General features: G+C 54.8%; 8 protein-coding genes across 8 annotated transcripts; 4 read left to right on the forward strand and 4 right to left on the reverse strand.

Moving 5' to 3' along the window:
• Positions 1 to 432: 432 nt before the first annotated feature.
• On the reverse strand, positions 433 to 1,418 carry BGZ61DRAFT_411976 (uncharacterized protein; the record flags this gene model as incomplete). The annotated part of the gene is made up of 2 exons (XM_046243284.1): positions 1,060 to 1,418; positions 433 to 1,006 (listed from the first exon to the last, which is right to left on the reverse strand). Exons 1-2 carry the CDS (start codon positions 1,347 to 1,349, stop codon positions 433 to 435), a joined length of 864 nt encoding a protein of 287 aa, XP_046109347.1. The 5' UTR covers positions 1,350 to 1,418.
• A 1,634-nt stretch (positions 1,419 to 3,052) lies between these two features.
• BGZ61DRAFT_490484 (uncharacterized protein) lies at positions 3,053 to 4,240 on the forward strand (the record flags this gene model as incomplete). Its single annotated transcript, XM_046250337.1, has 2 exons — positions 3,053 to 3,657; positions 3,709 to 4,240. 2 exons carry the CDS (start codon positions 3,053 to 3,055, stop codon positions 4,238 to 4,240), a joined length of 1,137 nt encoding a protein of 378 aa, XP_046109348.1.
• Positions 4,241 to 4,242: 2 nt separating this feature from the next.
• On the reverse strand, positions 4,243 to 5,195 carry BGZ61DRAFT_126060 (uncharacterized protein). The gene has a single exon (XM_046237093.1). The coding sequence runs from the start codon at positions 4,858 to 4,860 to the stop codon at positions 4,300 to 4,302; it is 561 nt and encodes a 186-aa protein (XP_046109349.1). The 5' UTR covers positions 4,861 to 5,195; the 3' UTR covers positions 4,243 to 4,299.
• Positions 5,115 to 6,132, forward strand: BGZ61DRAFT_527883 (arylamine N-acetyltransferase 2; the record flags this gene model as incomplete). The annotated part of the gene is made up of 2 exons (XM_046253176.1): positions 5,115 to 5,485; positions 5,544 to 6,132. The coding sequence occupies 2 exons, from the start codon at positions 5,115 to 5,117 to the stop codon at positions 6,130 to 6,132; spliced, it is 960 nt and encodes a 319-aa protein (XP_046109350.1).
• Positions 6,133 to 6,656: 524 nt separating this feature from the next.
• BGZ61DRAFT_343439 (Oligosaccharyltransferase subunit Ribophorin II-domain-containing protein) lies at positions 6,657 to 7,720 on the forward strand (the record flags this gene model as incomplete). The annotated part of the gene is made up of 4 exons (XM_046239597.1): positions 6,657 to 6,781; positions 6,888 to 7,083; positions 7,139 to 7,426; positions 7,481 to 7,720. 4 exons carry the CDS (start codon positions 6,657 to 6,659, stop codon positions 7,718 to 7,720), a joined length of 849 nt encoding a protein of 282 aa, XP_046109351.1.
• A 506-nt stretch (positions 7,721 to 8,226) lies between these two features.
• Positions 8,227 to 9,825, forward strand: BGZ61DRAFT_126082 (Alpha/Beta hydrolase protein). Its single transcript, XM_046237094.1, has 3 exons — positions 8,227 to 8,378; positions 8,526 to 8,694; positions 8,815 to 9,825. The coding sequence occupies exons 1-3, from the start codon at positions 8,368 to 8,370 to the stop codon at positions 9,694 to 9,696; spliced, it is 1,062 nt and encodes a 353-aa protein (XP_046109352.1). The 5' UTR covers positions 8,227 to 8,367; the 3' UTR covers positions 9,697 to 9,825.
• An 18-nt stretch (positions 9,826 to 9,843) lies between these two features.
• On the reverse strand, positions 9,844 to 11,964 carry BGZ61DRAFT_411992 (Glycylpeptide N-tetradecanoyltransferase). Its single transcript, XM_046243285.1, has 3 exons — positions 11,076 to 11,964; positions 10,425 to 11,007; positions 9,844 to 10,372 (listed from the first exon to the last, which is right to left on the reverse strand). The coding sequence occupies exons 1-3, from the start codon at positions 11,759 to 11,761 to the stop codon at positions 9,971 to 9,973; spliced, it is 1,671 nt and encodes a 556-aa protein (XP_046109353.1). The 5' UTR covers positions 11,762 to 11,964; the 3' UTR covers positions 9,844 to 9,970.
• Positions 11,965 to 13,112: 1,148 nt separating this feature from the next.
• On the reverse strand, positions 13,113 to 15,048 carry BGZ61DRAFT_442750 (Alpha/Beta hydrolase protein). The gene is made up of 6 exons (XM_046244783.1): positions 14,654 to 15,048; positions 14,523 to 14,596; positions 14,259 to 14,456; positions 14,198 to 14,205; positions 13,450 to 14,149; positions 13,113 to 13,396 (listed from the first exon to the last, which is right to left on the reverse strand). The coding sequence occupies exons 1-6, from the start codon at positions 14,764 to 14,766 to the stop codon at positions 13,308 to 13,310; spliced, it is 1,182 nt and encodes a 393-aa protein (XP_046109354.1). The 5' UTR covers positions 14,767 to 15,048; the 3' UTR covers positions 13,113 to 13,307.
• Positions 15,049 to 15,646: the final 598 nt, after the last annotated feature.

A 15,646-nucleotide genomic window follows, 5' to 3' on the forward strand; every position in this document is an offset into this window, starting at 1 on the left:
GGTGAATTCCTACAGAACTACACAATAATTGCGGATTCTGGTAAAAATAACGCTTCCGGGTCGAGAAATTTTATCGCCAAGACGAAATTAATTACACTGAAAGTAAGAATTAATAGATAAAAACTTACCTATGATCGTTAGTGGGGTTTGTCTATTGTTGTCGCATGTATTGGGGGTCGGTGTGTAACAGAACGGACAATACTATATCGACTCGATAAATTGGCCCTGTTTTTATGGACTAAGGCTAAGCTATAAGTTGTGAGGCTTGGATTTCCTAAATCATTAGGTGTAATAAAGCCCGAAAGCAATAAGTAGGGGAAGGGGTCGATACGGTAGTATGTACGCCTGGTCCCTTCAACAGTATTACAGCGTCTGATACCGAGCCTTAACAAGCATACAGTGGACCAGCTGCCTTCTCCACTATCTACAATATTATTTCATGTCATCATGATCGGTTGACACAATAATATCCTCCCACTCCTTCAACAGCTTGAGGGTACTCTCACACTTTCCTTTGATCACATTGAAAGAATCCGATCCCAACACCAACCTCACAGGAATTGTCCTGCCCTCGCCCACGCCTGTTCCCGTCAACACATCAACTGTGACCCGTGCCCCCTTTTCGACGTCCCCCAATTGACTATTGTTCTTCTCATCCAGAAACGCGCGTACCTCCTCCACCTTCCCGTACACGTCGCCCAGGCGGCGCTCGGTGCCGATCCGACGCCCGGCGTTGAGAAACCCCGTGCGGAACATGCCCGGCTCGATACAGGTAGTCGCGATACCCAGCGGGGCCAACTCCGCGCTCATGGACTCGGAGAAGCCGCTGATGGCCCACTTGGTTGAGTTGTAGAAGCCCGTCCCCGGGTTGCCGTTCCAGCTAGCGAGGGAGCCGAAGTGTGCGATGACGCCAGAGCGCTGAGCCCGGAGGTGAGGAATTGCTGCTCGAGTGACTTTGATGGCGCCGAGGACGTTGGTGTTGAACTGGTCGAGGACCTCCTTTTCCCTGTTCATTTTGTTAGTGCGTTCCTAACTTCAGAGGAGCTCAAGTGAACTCACGAAGCTTCCTCGCAAGCTCCCTCAAGGACATAACCCGCAGCATTAATAATGTAGTCCAAGCGACCGTAGTAATCATGAGCTTGTTTCATCTTGACCTCGATGACGTCCTCCGTAGCGGTGACGTCGAGGTCCAGGATCTGGGCGCCAGCCTCAGCGAGGGCGGTAAGAGATGAGGAGCGACGAGCGGTGGCGACGACATGATGGCCTCGGCGGAGGGCTTCCATCGCGATGCTTTGACCAAAGCCGCTGCTACCACCAGTGATGAACCAGACGGGGATTGGGGAGGCCATGTTAAGGTATCCGAACTGCGGCTTCGTGCTTTGTGATATAATGTAATTGAGAAATGGAATGGAGGCCTTCTTGATTGTGTCTCCTTAGATGGTCAAAGGAATTACGATGAGAAGAAAGCCTCTTTTGGTCACGGAGAAAGGGTTTATATAGGCACTGGCGCAACGCTCATGCATTGCTTACACGCGCGTCGTAACATCGGAAACACTCGCAACGTCGACTGTGGTGTAAGTACCATACGCTGAACCCGAAATATCCGAACATGGAAATACCCCGCTAGTCTAGTTATTTTCTCCAACTCGACATATGATTGAGGCCGAGTAGCAGGGTGAGTTCTCCTATCGCCGAAATCCATCCATTGTGGGGTTGAAGATTTCGGCGTTAGGCGCTCTGCGTCGTGAGCGAGGATGAACCTAACGTAACCACTGTAATGGAAAGTTGATTGCTGATCACCTACTTAACTTGTGATATTTTAGAATGGATGTTGAGCATGACGAGATTGAATGAAAACGGTGTGCAGATCAATGTCTTACACGTCATTGCTGTGGCGATTGGCTCCAGGTATACGGATACATTTGGTTGTTGTAAGCTTATTTCCATGCCTCCTCCACAAGCATAGCAAAGGCATGTGAAATTTGTATTTCTCTTTACTGTTACGGCAGTCCACGAGGATTGAACATGTTCTTGGCAGCATCCTCAGTCACTCACACATCTCTTCCTCGTAGCAGTTAGCACCATGTAGCAGTTTCAATTGCAGCAGGTCTTAGGCATTCTCCCTAAACACCAGGGAGGTTTTAGTTCCTATTACTTCCCCCGTGTATTTTGCTAGGAGCATAAGGTACCTTGGCTTGAGTGTGTTACAAATCTACATTTTTGGATCCTTGTGGGCATGCACAAAGCGGATGTCATTTTAGCTTCATGCTACTGCAAGAATTGTTCTTGAATTGGCGTTGACGTGATATTTGCTTATAGTCGTCCCAAAGAACCGAGCTGCTGTTTCAAACACCATTCTGCGTAGAGTCTCCATAAGTTGATTTCCTGGCGCCGAGCGATTCAACCGTAGGTACCTAGGCAAGTTCAGCGTGGTCTCATGGGATACCTTCCCGATGAGAAGGAGATCACGACTAACCAAACCATGATGCCCGCCAAACCAAGTATTGGACGTTTTAAAAGCCTTTTCGAACTATGCGATGTGTTTAAAACTCACTAACAATATTGAAGTCTACCATGGCCCTATCCCAGGTTTCACCCGTCGCCAGAGAGAGCATAGCACCAGTTCACACAATGAGCAACGGAGATGTCATGAGACCATTTAAGCTTTAGTGCCTGGAACCCCTGAAGGACCTGGATTTGTGGGGGTTGCAACCACTAACGAAGCGTTATCTCCTAGCGTGTAGTTGCCCACGTCCTGGCTGCGAGCCGCTAATGAACTGGCACGGGGAGACACAAGGGGCTGCTGGTGATCATTGGAAGAGGCCACGACGTCAGTCGCATCCACTCAACCACCATCAAACGCCTCCGTCCGTCGCTGGAATCCACCATTTTTCAACAGCTATCCGTACATCCATCCACCCGACGCTTGCTTCCTATCTTCTAGCATATTCTTCTGCTTGACTTGATTGCGTAGCGGCGGGCGGAATGAGCTAGCGCCGTACCCACGAGAATGTCAATTTGTTCCCAGTGATAGCCACAAACCTCAGCAAGAATGCCTCCATCTGCGATCCTCGTCTCCGTCTTCGCCCTCCTCCTCGCCCTCCTCGCCCCGGCTGTTCGGTCCATGACGCTAACCGACGATGACCTGCGTAACATTCCCTCGCCGGGCGACGACTTCAACATCAAGAATGGCAAGCTGCTCGCCCCGATCTTGATCCCCCGCGTCGCCGGCACCGAGGGCTCGCTGCGCGCCCAGCAGCACTTCGTCGACTTCTTCCGCGACAACCTCCCCGAGTGGACCATCCAGTGGCAGAACACGACGTCCAAGACGCCCGTTACTGGCGACAAGGACGTGCCATTCTCCAACTTGATCTTCCGCCGAGATCCCCCCGGTTCGAACCCAGGCGAAGTCGGCCGGTTGACTTTGGTCGCGCATTATGACAGCAAATACGAGCCGACAGGCTTTATCGGCGCAACCGACAGTGCGGCGCCATGCGCCATGCTCATGCATGTGGCGAGGAGCATCGAGCAAGCGCTCAAGGCCAAGTGGGAGTTGGACGATGGGCTGGACGAGCCCAAGGGGGTTCAGATCCTCTTCCTAGATGGCGAGGAGGCCTTTTTGCACTGGACGGACACTGATTCCCTGTACGGGGCGAGGTATGAAACGACTTGTACGACAGCAAGGGAGAGTTGCTAACAATTATTTAGAGCACTTGCCGAAGACTGGGACTCGCAATTCCACGGTTCCATGTCTACCTACAGAACGCCTCTCGACTCCATCAGCCTCTTCCTGCTGCTAGACCTTCTCGGAACCTCAGAGCCCAGGGTCCCGTCATACTTCCTGACGACTCACTGGGCCTACAGGGCCATGGCTCTGCTCGAGAAGCGTATGCGTGACTTGGGCGTCCTCGAGGCCAACCCCGCCAGCCCTTTCCTACCAGAATCAGACAAGGAGGCCAGCCGCTTTACTCGCAGCTACGTAGATGATGACCACAGGCCGTTCATGGAGCGTGGCGTTGACATCCTGCACATCATCCCCTCACCGTTCCCCAAAGTGTGGCACAAGATGGAGGACGATGGTGAACATCTGGATCTTCCTACGACGCGCGACTGGGCGAAGATCACGACGGCGTTTGTGGTGGAGTGGATGGGGATCCAGGATCAGATGCCGAAGCTGTCGGTGACCAAGGCGAAGAGAAGCGCGACGGTGAAGACGACGAGCCAACGGACGGAGTTATGAATTGGATCAAGCAAGGCGAATGATTAACGGAGATTTGGCGTTCAGGTGGACAAATGTCATTATACAGATAGAGTCATATGCATCAGCGGGTCGGGTATCGTGAGGATTTGCTGTATGGGCGGAGGTTGAAGTATTGCTTCTTGGTTCTTACCGTCGAGACTGGCGCAACAGTTGGTGGCCAAATCGGTGTCTACAGCAACAAATGATAAGCACCCACACACACCTTCAGTACTGTACACATGCACTCTGGCCTCTGCCTCGTGGCTTTCGGTGTCACGCATGCGATTCAACCTCTCGCCGCCCCTGAGACCAACCATGAGCACCGTTGAATACCCCACGATAGCCCTCGTGGAGCGCGTCCAGCGAGAGGCATTTATTCCGGGTCCGCAACATCGAGCTAAGACGTCATTAGACGCCAACCGCCAGACTAAATGAGCCGACAAAGATACCGAATATACGCACGCTCCCGAAGTAAACGCCAGAATTCCACTGATTGGCTGCTGGTGCAGCTGCCGCCTTCTACGACTGGATACCCGGAGGGCGCAGTTCATGTACATGCGTTTCGCACACTCGGACCGCCCTTTCTCTGACACGCCCGGCAGCCGGGGCGGGACGCTCATCTCATGGGCCCCTTGCGGCCTTGCGGGACATACCACGGACTCTAGATTAAGATGACCTGACTTCGCGGGCTCTACTCATGACTCGGTTGTTTCTTTCTTGTTTTATCTTTTGTTCATCTTCTCGTCTCACTTGGTGGTCGCTCTGAATCGAGGTTGCCCGGTCCGTTGGCGTTACACCCACGCTTAAATACCTTGACCATCACTGGGTGATAAGAGCACTATTACACTCGAGATACCGCCTAACTGACGACACCATGGCTCACATCTATTCGGAGGCCCAGGTAGCCAAGTTCCTTTCTCACCTCAAGATACCGGCTGAGTATTACATCGGCAACGAGCCCATCCTAGACCATGCTTTCCTCTCCGCGATCCACAAGCACATGATCACTGGGATCCCCTACGAGAACCTGCTGCTTCACTACTCCGACCACCGGAGCATCACGCTTGATCCCCAGGAGGTGTACTTCAAGCTCATCGCCAGTGGTCGCGGGCGTGGCGGCTACTGCATGGAGAATAGCATCCTGCTGACTCACATGCTGCGTGCGCTGGGTTTTCAGGTGTATCCTGTCGGTGTCCGGGTGCGGCCGCGTAAGGACGGCGTTCCGTATGGGCCATTCCCCGGCTGGTTGGTCTCCTTGTCTCATTTTTCTCACAAAACACCAATATTAATTAACGTTGATCAGGGTTCACATTGTCAACATTGTGACACTGGCTGACAACTCGCGGTGGGTGCTCGACGTCAGCTTCGGCGGGGACGGCCCCACGCAGCCGATGGCTTTGGTCGAAGGCTCCGAGTGGCGCAACATGGGCACGCAAGATGCCCGGCTCATCAAGGACTTCATCCCGGGCCAGACGGAGCTGACGCCCGGCCGTCGGCTGTGGATTTACCAGTGCCGTAACTCGCCCGACCAACCGTGGGTGAGCTACTACGCCTTCAGCCACGCCGTGGAGTGGCTTCCGGCAGACTTTGAGGTCTGCAACCACTTCACCAGCACGAGTCCCCGCAGCTTCCAGACATGGACGGTGCTGGTCGTCAAGTTCCTCCGGCGACCGTGCGCCACGGCGGCGGGAGGCCAGGAAGTGTACGGCAAGCGGATGCTGGTGGACGACGTGGTCAAGGAGAACCCCGGAGGCAAGACAAAGGTGGTGCAGGAGTGTAAGACGGAGGAGGAGCGGGTACAGGCATTGAAGGAGTGGTTTGGCATTGAACTGACAGAAGAAGAAACTCAGTCGATCAAGGGGCATGCAACGGAGATTCAAGTATCAAAGTGATATAAATAGAAAGCGGGAGGTTTGACGGACCGAGATGCATTTGGGAGGCTTCCTGACACGCGGGCTGCATAGACTTTACTTACATGAGATGGAGAATTGGTGGTTTACGCAATTCAAGAACTGACAAATATGATAGATTAAATCGCCCTGTCAATATGTCGATTGAATTGCGTATAAATCACCACCCTATCCTGAATCCATCTACTAGAGACGCTCAATAGCAAGGTTGGATTCAGCAATGCGCACTCATGAGAGTGGTGGAACATCCCCACGAGTACTTCTGCCGAGACAAATCCACTTACCCTAGAACACCACCAAGAAGCCCAGTACATCGGGAGGAGTACGTACTTCGTTTCGGCCCCACCAACTTCAGACAGCTTCGGCCAATAGCGTTGCTCCACCTGCTACCACGTAACCTCCAAGAGCTACTGTCTGGGAGTCCATCTCGCACTATCTGGTCTCTCCAAGCTGTCCACATCCGTCAGCCTCGTCCCTCGAAATTCCCACCACCACCACCGCCCACCATGCGTTTCTCGATCGCATCGTCCCTGCTGTTCCTTGCAGGCGCCGCCCACGCCTCTTCCTCATGGGGCTTCGCCGACGCGTCCGTCTCCGTCGGCTCCAAGAAGGCCAACGCCGTCACCCAGAAGTGAGCTCCCGCGAAAGCTGTCCCCACCGCGCGGCAACGAAGCATCTAGCTGCGTTCTGGATCTGGTACATGGAGGGTTCAATTGCTGACTGGATGAGCACTGCAGGTTTAGCGCAAATGAGCATGCTGCAAATGCCGTCGTCCTGGGCCATAAGGATACCATCACGGTGTCGTTGACCACTAAGGATGGTTCCAGTGCCAAGCGGCCGCACCAGGCGTTCCTGATCTTGTCGGAGTCCACTGGCCTCGAGGCCCCCTACCCTCTCACCATCAAGGCATCCGGAAAGGGCAGCGTCGAAATTGTAAGTGATTGCGCACCCCGAGACGACGCAATGACATGTGCTGACGAGTCCTCAGACCCAGAAGGACCTCCCTGTCCAGCTCCTCCTGTCCGACGCCCCCCTCAAGGCTAGCATCGTGCTCGGCTCTTTTGGATCTTCCAAAGGATCCATCTCCCCCGTCTTCGACATCGAGATCCAACTCGACCCCAACACGCCCACACCCGACTACAAGGCCCCCGTTCGATACGGCAAGCGCTCCACGATTCAACACATCTTCCGTGAAGATGCTAAGAGCCCACCCATGTTCATCTCGCTGGTGTTCGTGCTGGCTGTTTTGGGCACTGTCCCCCCTCTGTTCACCGGCGTATGTGTTTATGCCACCCTATTTGGTAGGATAATTGCTAACTTGGTGTTACAGTGGCTCTTTCTGGGCGCTAATGTCAACCACATCCCCAAGGCCCTCGGTACTGCGCCGATTTCGCACATTGTCTTCTTCGGATCCATCATTGCCATTGAGGGCGCCTTCTTCCTCTACTACAGCGCGTGGAACCTGTTCCAAATCCTGCCCGTCGTCCTTGTCCTTAGCGTCGTCTCGTTTCTCAGCGGAACCAAGGCGCTGAGCGAGGTCCAGGGCAGACGCCTCGCTGGCGAGAGGTAAGGGACCCTATGAGGGACCCAGAGAGAGACGATCCAGACAGTTGGGGTTCTTTGATAGACGGTGCCGATGACGGCTTCAATTACAATTGTGGATGGGCTGGTGCGGTGCTGGGGGAGACTGCGTAGAGACGCTGAGACGCTGAGAGACGCTGAGGCCACGACACGATGGGCCATGTATATGATGTACAATAAGCGAATGCGAGGAGCTAGAACTTCGCCGGCTAAAATGGAATAAAATGGAATTTTGGAGGCATGCTCCCTTTCAACTTGAAGCAACCCCCTGCGTGTCTACCCGTCTTCCCGTCTGCCCGTCTTGGCTGCCATCTAGGAATAGCTCGGCACGTGCGGGAGCAACGTCACCGCTGGGGACGGTCCTCGGTCCACCAAGGACACTCCGCCGCGTGTTGTGGGAGATGCTGCTTATGGTGTGGGATGTAAACCCTCGTCTTTGATTAGAAAATTTGTCAGCCATTGAACTTGTGCCTGACTTTGCTGTCTTTGAATCACAATAACCCTCAATTCTAGACGTCTGAATAGCTAATTGTTGGCTTCATACCCCACTCAAGTGTCCCGTTCGTGTGGGGAATAATTGTCACCTGCACCCCGGCTTGGACGCACTGGGAAGACGCCGAAGCTCAAGCAAACATCATGGCAACTGGGTAAGTCTCAAGGCGTCGCACAATTTCCTATCTCTCTCTCTGTTCCTATGATTGTTATCTCGCAGCCGTATTCTCGGGGTGTTTGTGCTTTGGCGTATAATCATCTTGTCGCGGGAATACCGCCAACTGACCAGCGATGCGCCGCAGACAAGAGAATTTCCCCTCGACGGAGGAGACGGTCAACCACCTGGCGTATCCGGGGACGGTCTGGGGCCTTGAGCCTCACCAGCAGGGCAAAGTTGCGGCGGCCAAGGACCGCGGTGGGCCTGTAAACATCGCGTGGGAGATGCATGGCTCCGGGCCGATCAAGCTCGTGGTACGTTGATGCTCTGTTTCCCCATCGCGGGCGACTACACCCGCGAGCCAGACTCCGTGCAAACTTGACGCCTGTGTTGGAAAAGGGACTTGCGCTGATGGTCGTTCGGGTGCCGCGCAGCTCGTCATGGGCCTCGCCGGCGTGAAGGCGTCCTGGCAGCGGCAGACAAAGTACTTTGGCCACGACCGCGGCGACCAGTACTCGGTGTTGATCCTCGATAACCGGGGCATGGGCGGGAGCGACAAGCCGCTGGGGCGCTACTCGACGAGCGAGATGGCCAAGGACGTTATCGAGGTGGTGGACCACGTCGGCTGGACCGCCGATCGCGAGATCAACGTCGTGGGCATCTCCATGGGAGGCATGATTGCCCAGGAAATCGCCCATGCCATCCCGCACCGCCTGAAGTCGCTGTCGCTGCTCTGCTCGTCGGGCTCCATCATGAGCTCCAAGTCCTTCACCGAGACCATGTTCGAGGGCATGGGTTTCCTGGTCCCCAAGTCGATGGAGCGCACCATTGCCGACACGGCGCAGCAGCTCTTCACGCCGGAGTGGCTCGCGGCGCCGGACGCCGAGGAGCTCCCCGTCCCGGGCGAGACGCCCCGGTGCATCCCGCCGCCGCCGGGGCCGGGGGCCGGCGCGCAGTACCGCACGTTCGACTCCAACTTCCAGCGCTTCCAGGCGCAGGAGCTCGTCAAGCGGCGCAACGCGGACGAGTTCTCGGTCAAGGGCCTGCTGTGCCAACTGGTGGCCGCCGGCTGGCACAACAAGACGGACGAGCAGCTGGCCGCCATCGCCGAGGCCGTCGGCCGCGACCGCCTTCTCATTATGCATGGCACTCGAGATAATATGATCGCCCTGCCTAACGGCGAGCGCCTGATCCGAGTGATGCAGCCCGGCGTGGGCCTCATCGTCGAGGGCATGGGCCATGCGCCTCCCATGGAGCGGGCTCAGTGGCTCAACGGTTTGCTGGAGGAGAGGCTAGGAGTTTGGGATAAGCTATAGTCGAGGATGCAGGATGAGAAACCAGGCTGTGAAGAGGAACTGGGGTTTCACGAGGCTTATGGGATGTCTTAAAGATCTGGGCCGCGGCCGAGCGTATATAATTGGTCATCATCGTCGACTGTTGGATATTCATCTCTTCGTACAGATATTGATTTTCATTTTGCATTGGTTCCCTTGGGTTTCTGCAATCTCTACGTCCCATCTCTCCAAAACCTAGATGTTGCCACCTTCGCCCCTGCGTCCCGTCTGTTTTCTGCACCACTCACGCTTGCACTTAGGGCATAACCGTGCCAATACCGCTGAGGGTCTTCTCGTCGAGCTGGTTCTTCCTGTCAACACCGCCGGCGATGGGGTTCAGGCGGTAGTTGAACAAGTAGTAGTGCAGCTGGCCGTCGCCGGCGCCAAACTTCTGCTGCTCGAGGAAGAGAGCGTTGTCCATGAGAGACAGGGCGTTGAAGACATCAAACTTGAAGCGCTTGGCGAGGATGAGGGCGTCGTGGATGAGCTCGTTGAGGCGTGTCTTGAGGGTGGACTTGTCGAATGGTGTGCTGAGGCCGACCTCGCTGGCGTAGTAGAACATGTAGGCGACGCGGATAACGCTGTGTTTGGCGTTTCCGATGGCCGAGGACTCGATGCTGAAGAAGGAGAAGAAGTCGGTGATGTTCTTGTCAGCGTCCTAGACTCGTGTTAGAATGTGCAAGGGTCGCAGGATTCAGGGGCAGCTTTACCTCGACAACGTAGGTCCAGACAACCTGCTCGCCACTGGGCTCGATCTTGGGCACAAACCAGTGGTAGGCCTCCTCGCGAGTGAAATCGGGCACCATATCATATCTCGCCATGTACTTCTTGTACAAACTCATGACCGCATCAAGATCTTTATCCTCCATAGCACGCAGGCCCTTCGTGTTGGTGTTATCGGGCAACGCATACTTGCGAACCTGGTACTGCGGCTTGCTGTTGGCGGGAAGCGGGCTGAAGCCAACCTCGTACAGCTTCTGCCAGTTGAGTGCGCGGTGGTAGTAACGACAGGTGCTGACGGGCTTGGGGAGGACGACGCCGGCGGTGTACAGGCCTTGCCAGATCTCGTTGAGGTTGCTGCGGCGGGTGATTTCCTTGATGAGGACGGGGGTGAGGCGCTTTCCGCGGAGCTTCTTGTGGATGGACAGGAAGTTGACCTCGGAGCACATGACATGCTTGTTGCGGACGCGAAGGTTGACGGGAATGGCGGAGATGAAGGCGACGAGCTTGCGGGACTGGGTGGCGCGGACGCCGACGTGGTAGTCCTTCTTCCAGCCGGGAGGCATCATGGCCCTATATCGTGTTAGTGAGACTGATAGGACAGATGTAGTGCTCTAGTAGAGGAGGGACAGAGCTCGTACCATCGAAGGATAGAGGGGGAGTAGTTGAATCGGAACATGGCCTCATCGTCCTCGACGTAGTGGCCGTTGAGCAGCTCATACACCTCCTTGATCTCATCGTCGTTAGTCAGATCCATCGTCACCCACTCGAAGCCGGCGACCAGCGGGCCAGGCTCCGTAGGCACATCCTCGACCTTTTGAAGGCGCAGAGGGCCCTCCTCGAGCTGGCCCTCCTCGCCGAAGCGCGGCACGGGCTGCGTCTGCCAGAACTTGTAGGAGCCCATGTCCTTTGCATTCTTGCCGCTGGCCGCCAGTCCGGTCATGATGTCCTGCAGGTTCATCTTGCGCAACTGCGTGGCGGCCTCGTCAGCCGACGGGTTGGCGCTGCCCGAACTCTCTGCCACCTCCCTGGCCAGCGCCGGGTTGAGCGCGATGAACTCCTGGATCTGCTGCGGCGTCAGGGACGACAGCGCCTTCTTCAGGTCCGCCTCGGCGCCGCCGTCCTCGGACGACTTGCCGGTCAAGGCCTCCTTGACCTTGCTGCGCTTCGACCGCTTCTTCTTCTTCTTGGCGGCGGAGCCGGCGGCGGGAGCGGCGTCGCCCGCGGTGGGCTCTTCATCGTCGTCGGACTCGGATTCGGCGGCGGCGACCTGCTTGCCCTTGTCGTCGACGACGGGCTCGACTGGCTTGGAATCCTCGGGCGGCATTGTGGGCGGCGAATTTGTGTGCAAGTTGGACGTGGTTTGAGGAGTGCGAATGCGCGGCCGACTTTTGGGTTCTGGAATTCTAGAACTCGGGAGCTCTTTTGGTGGGGTAACATTCACAGACACACGACTGCGGGGTTGCACTGACAGCAGCTCGATTAACCATTACCTGGCCTCGCTGTGATTTGTCCACAAGGTCAGGCAACACCGAGACTCTTACGGTAGACCTGTCCACAGTGAATACTGCCAGATATTCTAATTTTATAAAGCACTCGAGACGGTGATTCAGGTCTTGTAATTCGGGCCGTTGTTTCAGAGAGGTAGCAATGAGGGGCAAATGGCTCGGCCAGTTCTGGTGGGCTGTCTACCCAAAGACAGGTGAGGGCACTTGACTACCGAATTCTGCATAAGTCTACCAACAAAGAAGTTGTTAATATAGCCCATTACTCTAGTCTACAATCTAGAGAGGTTGGAGACTGGAACTCGGGAATGGCTGGGCCCGATGTCTTCTGTTGTACCTGCGTCGTGGGAATAGCGCCCGGCTGAGTGCTAATACTGTGCGACAATTAGATGACCTTAATTTGTCCGAGGATACTAACCCAAGGCGTGTAAAAATGATACCTAAACTATATACTATTTTGTGAAATTCGTCCTAAACAGTCAAACAGGCTCTCTTAAGCAAACCTCCTTGGTAGCTAACCTACAGACAGGAACTATCTTCACTACCACGTGGCCGTTCCTGAACCAAGGATCCAGAACACTCTTTTTTCTCTCTAGTAAACTTCACTTGCACAGTTTAGGCAACATGCGTGGAGTGTTCAAGAAAGCAAAACTACATGGGCTTGGCGCAGACTTCAAGAGCATCCACTTCCAGTCAGCAGTGTCCAAGGCTCTTTCGGGCACTATTTTGATATCCAATTATGATACCTTGAAAGAAGCCCGATTTTATTCGTGGAAGAATTTAATCCTAGACACATTCTAAAACAGGCCTAAGGGAACAATACGTTGCGAATAGGTTTTCTCGGAGATAAACGCCACGAGCACCTCGTCTAGAGCAAGGGAGACACGGGTTCCTCCTACTCGGCCTAAGGCAAATCATCGGCGAGATGAAGAACTGAGTAAAATCGCCACAGAGCACTCAATCTCGGATAACCCAAATACGCTGTAATACTTCGACTGGTGGTGGCCAGAGTCCTGGCAGCGAGCATAGGTCTGCGGCGATGGCCTCTACTGCGTTGATCTCAAGAAAGAGGTTCCAAGGTTAGCCTCCCGAGGGAATTTTTCTAGGAGACGGAAAGTTTCCTGTGTCTTACCGGGTATGACTGAATCGGTGATGTTGAAGAGGAATCTACATGACCCTGATATTTATCTATGAATTACAACATCCCTTAAAAAAATGAAATAATTCCCTTATCTTACAAACAAATCAGATAGTATAATCTGCACCTACTTAGGACGTATTGCAATAGTACTTAAATTCATGAATCATCAATGACTCTGGTAAATAATGCGCTGAGCTTCTATTTCTATCCTGGTTTATATCTTACCACTACGCATCGGCGTGAGTAGTACCATGCAGATCAAACGATCTCATGATGGCGAGCGCAACGGGCGCGTAGCCCATAATGTCATTATGACCTGTGCCTTGGTTAGCGGATTTTTAAAGAGCGAGCCGAATTGAATCCACTCACCTCCATAAGGAAACAGTTCCTGTCGGATAATAATATTCGGCTCCGCAGTCCATGTCGTGACAAAGGCGTCCTTCCCTTTTCTGACAGTGCGCTGCTCCTTCCAGGCATCAAACTCGCCATCGTCGAGAATGCCGACTGTCTCGTTGGCTGCGGCTCGGAATAGTTTGTTGTCCTCGGTCCAGGGGATATCCGCGTCATTCTTGGCGTGGACCAAGTTGATCCTGAGCCTGGTCTTGGTGTGCCGGACAATGTTGCCAAGACGATTGGCAGAATGCCATTTGTCAACAACAAAGTGATTGAACGAGCGCACCAACCACGGCCAAACACGGAACGGCGCCAGCACGGGGAAGACACCCAGGATGCGGTACCCAGTGAGAAGGGACGCCAAGTCGCTGAAGCCCGCAACGAGAGTGATGCCGGCGAACTCGACACCTTGTAGGGCGTACTTCTCGGCCACGCCGCTGACGACGGCCGTTCCTAGGCTTTGGCCGAGTAGAACAATCCGGCTGGGAGGGACGCCTGCAACGCCGACGGCCCAGTCGACGAGTGTAGAGGCATCGTGAATGACACCAGCTTCAGTCGGACTTCCACTGGAGTGACCAAATCCACGATAGTCGATGGCGATGACGTGGTAGGATGAGGTATCTGTCAGGGTGTGGTAACTATCGGGTCGGAAGCCTTGGGCAATGTGGCCTGCGTTCTACTAAATATTAGGAACAGCCATTCTGAAATTATGTTCACGACTTACGCCATGGACTAGTTGCGGCATTAGCTTTCTGTCACAAATAAGGAAGCGAGACTAGGCTTACAGTACAGAACCAAGCGGGATTCTGGGTCCTCTTTGAGTAAACGAAACGACTCTGTCTGAGTGAAGTCTTTTGAAAAACCTGGCGCTTGAGTGGCAAGGGATGCCTCGTTCTGCAGGTAAAGGGGCAGTGGCAATATATGCCAGGCGTAGATGGTCTCTCCATCAGACGTGTCTAGGGAAAATGGTGTCACTTGGTTGGCTGGGAACAGTGTGTGTCAATAACATGGACTGCGTTGCGCGTGACGGGACGGAGGGTTGGACAAACTGGCAAAGCCCCATTGTTCTGGCTTGTTGATATCGGTCCACCACAGGGTATTAATCTTATGTGCATACAGGAAGCTATCACCTCCATGTCAGAAAGAAATGACTGGCAAGTCTGGAGGAATGCTTCCGTACTGTCTCTGGAAGAATGGAATGACGCCGAGGCCTAGGAAGAGGCAATACAAGCCAAGGGGAGCGGCCACGGCGATGATGGCGGAACGCAGCGCAGGGTGCAGCGGGACTGTCATGATGGACTTGGGAAGCCTCAGAGCGAAGGTTGATTTACATGCAACGAAGCGAAACCAAAGCAAACGCGGGCGAGAGTCGATACCGAGACACCCGCGATCAGCAGCGCCGCGTCATGGGCAGCCGTCGGCGCTGAGCCCGAGGCCTGAGGTTGAATCAGACGTTCGCTGTGCCGCGCTAAGCCAGGCCCAGATACCGTTGCCCGGATCAGATCTACCTTGCGATGCGCGGGGATGGCGGCGGCTGGGGAAGTACTTGTGCTAGGGCACGCGCGTCGCGCCGCGGTCTGCAGCAGGGAAATGCGGCTGTAACAGGTGCAGGCCCACCCGGCGAGTCTGGATCGTCCGCTAAGACCAGAGCCGCCAACACCTCCGGCAGGGTGGATGTGACGACAGACGGAGAGCCACATCTTGCGCCACGGCGAGTTGGGGCAGTGACGGAGGAAATAAAATGACTCGCCTGGAGCTAGCTTCATAGATGCATCGAGACACAGGATGGGAATAAATATAAGCTGACGCAGGCTAGGTTGGCGATGGATATCCCGTCCAGGGCGCTGCCTCCAAGCGCCTGCGACTGGGTTTGCTAGTGTTCCCCATTCTCTGGGCTTCCTCGGGTAGGCTTACCTACCGAGGCGCCATCAGAGGCTATTACAGGTCCAACGGGCCACAGCGTAGGAGGACCCAGCGCCTGTGGACTGTCTTTTCTGCACCACTGGGCCGCTCTGTGGCCTCCGTCTCCTCTCGGAATACCCAAGGTTGGGCCTCCCGAAGTGCCGTTTACGTATCCGAGCAGCTTGCACTGGGCACCTAAGTCAAGCTACCCACTCAACCACTGCGCTGTGCCTGTTGGTTGCAGTGCAGTGCAGCGCAGTCAGCACTCCAT

Source organism: Ilyonectria robusta, assembly GCF_021365365.1.
Source record: "Ilyonectria robusta strain PMI_751 chromosome Unknown BGZ61scaffold_3, whole genome shotgun sequence".
NCBI lineage: Eukaryota > Fungi > Ascomycota > Sordariomycetes > Hypocreales > Nectriaceae > Ilyonectria > Ilyonectria robusta.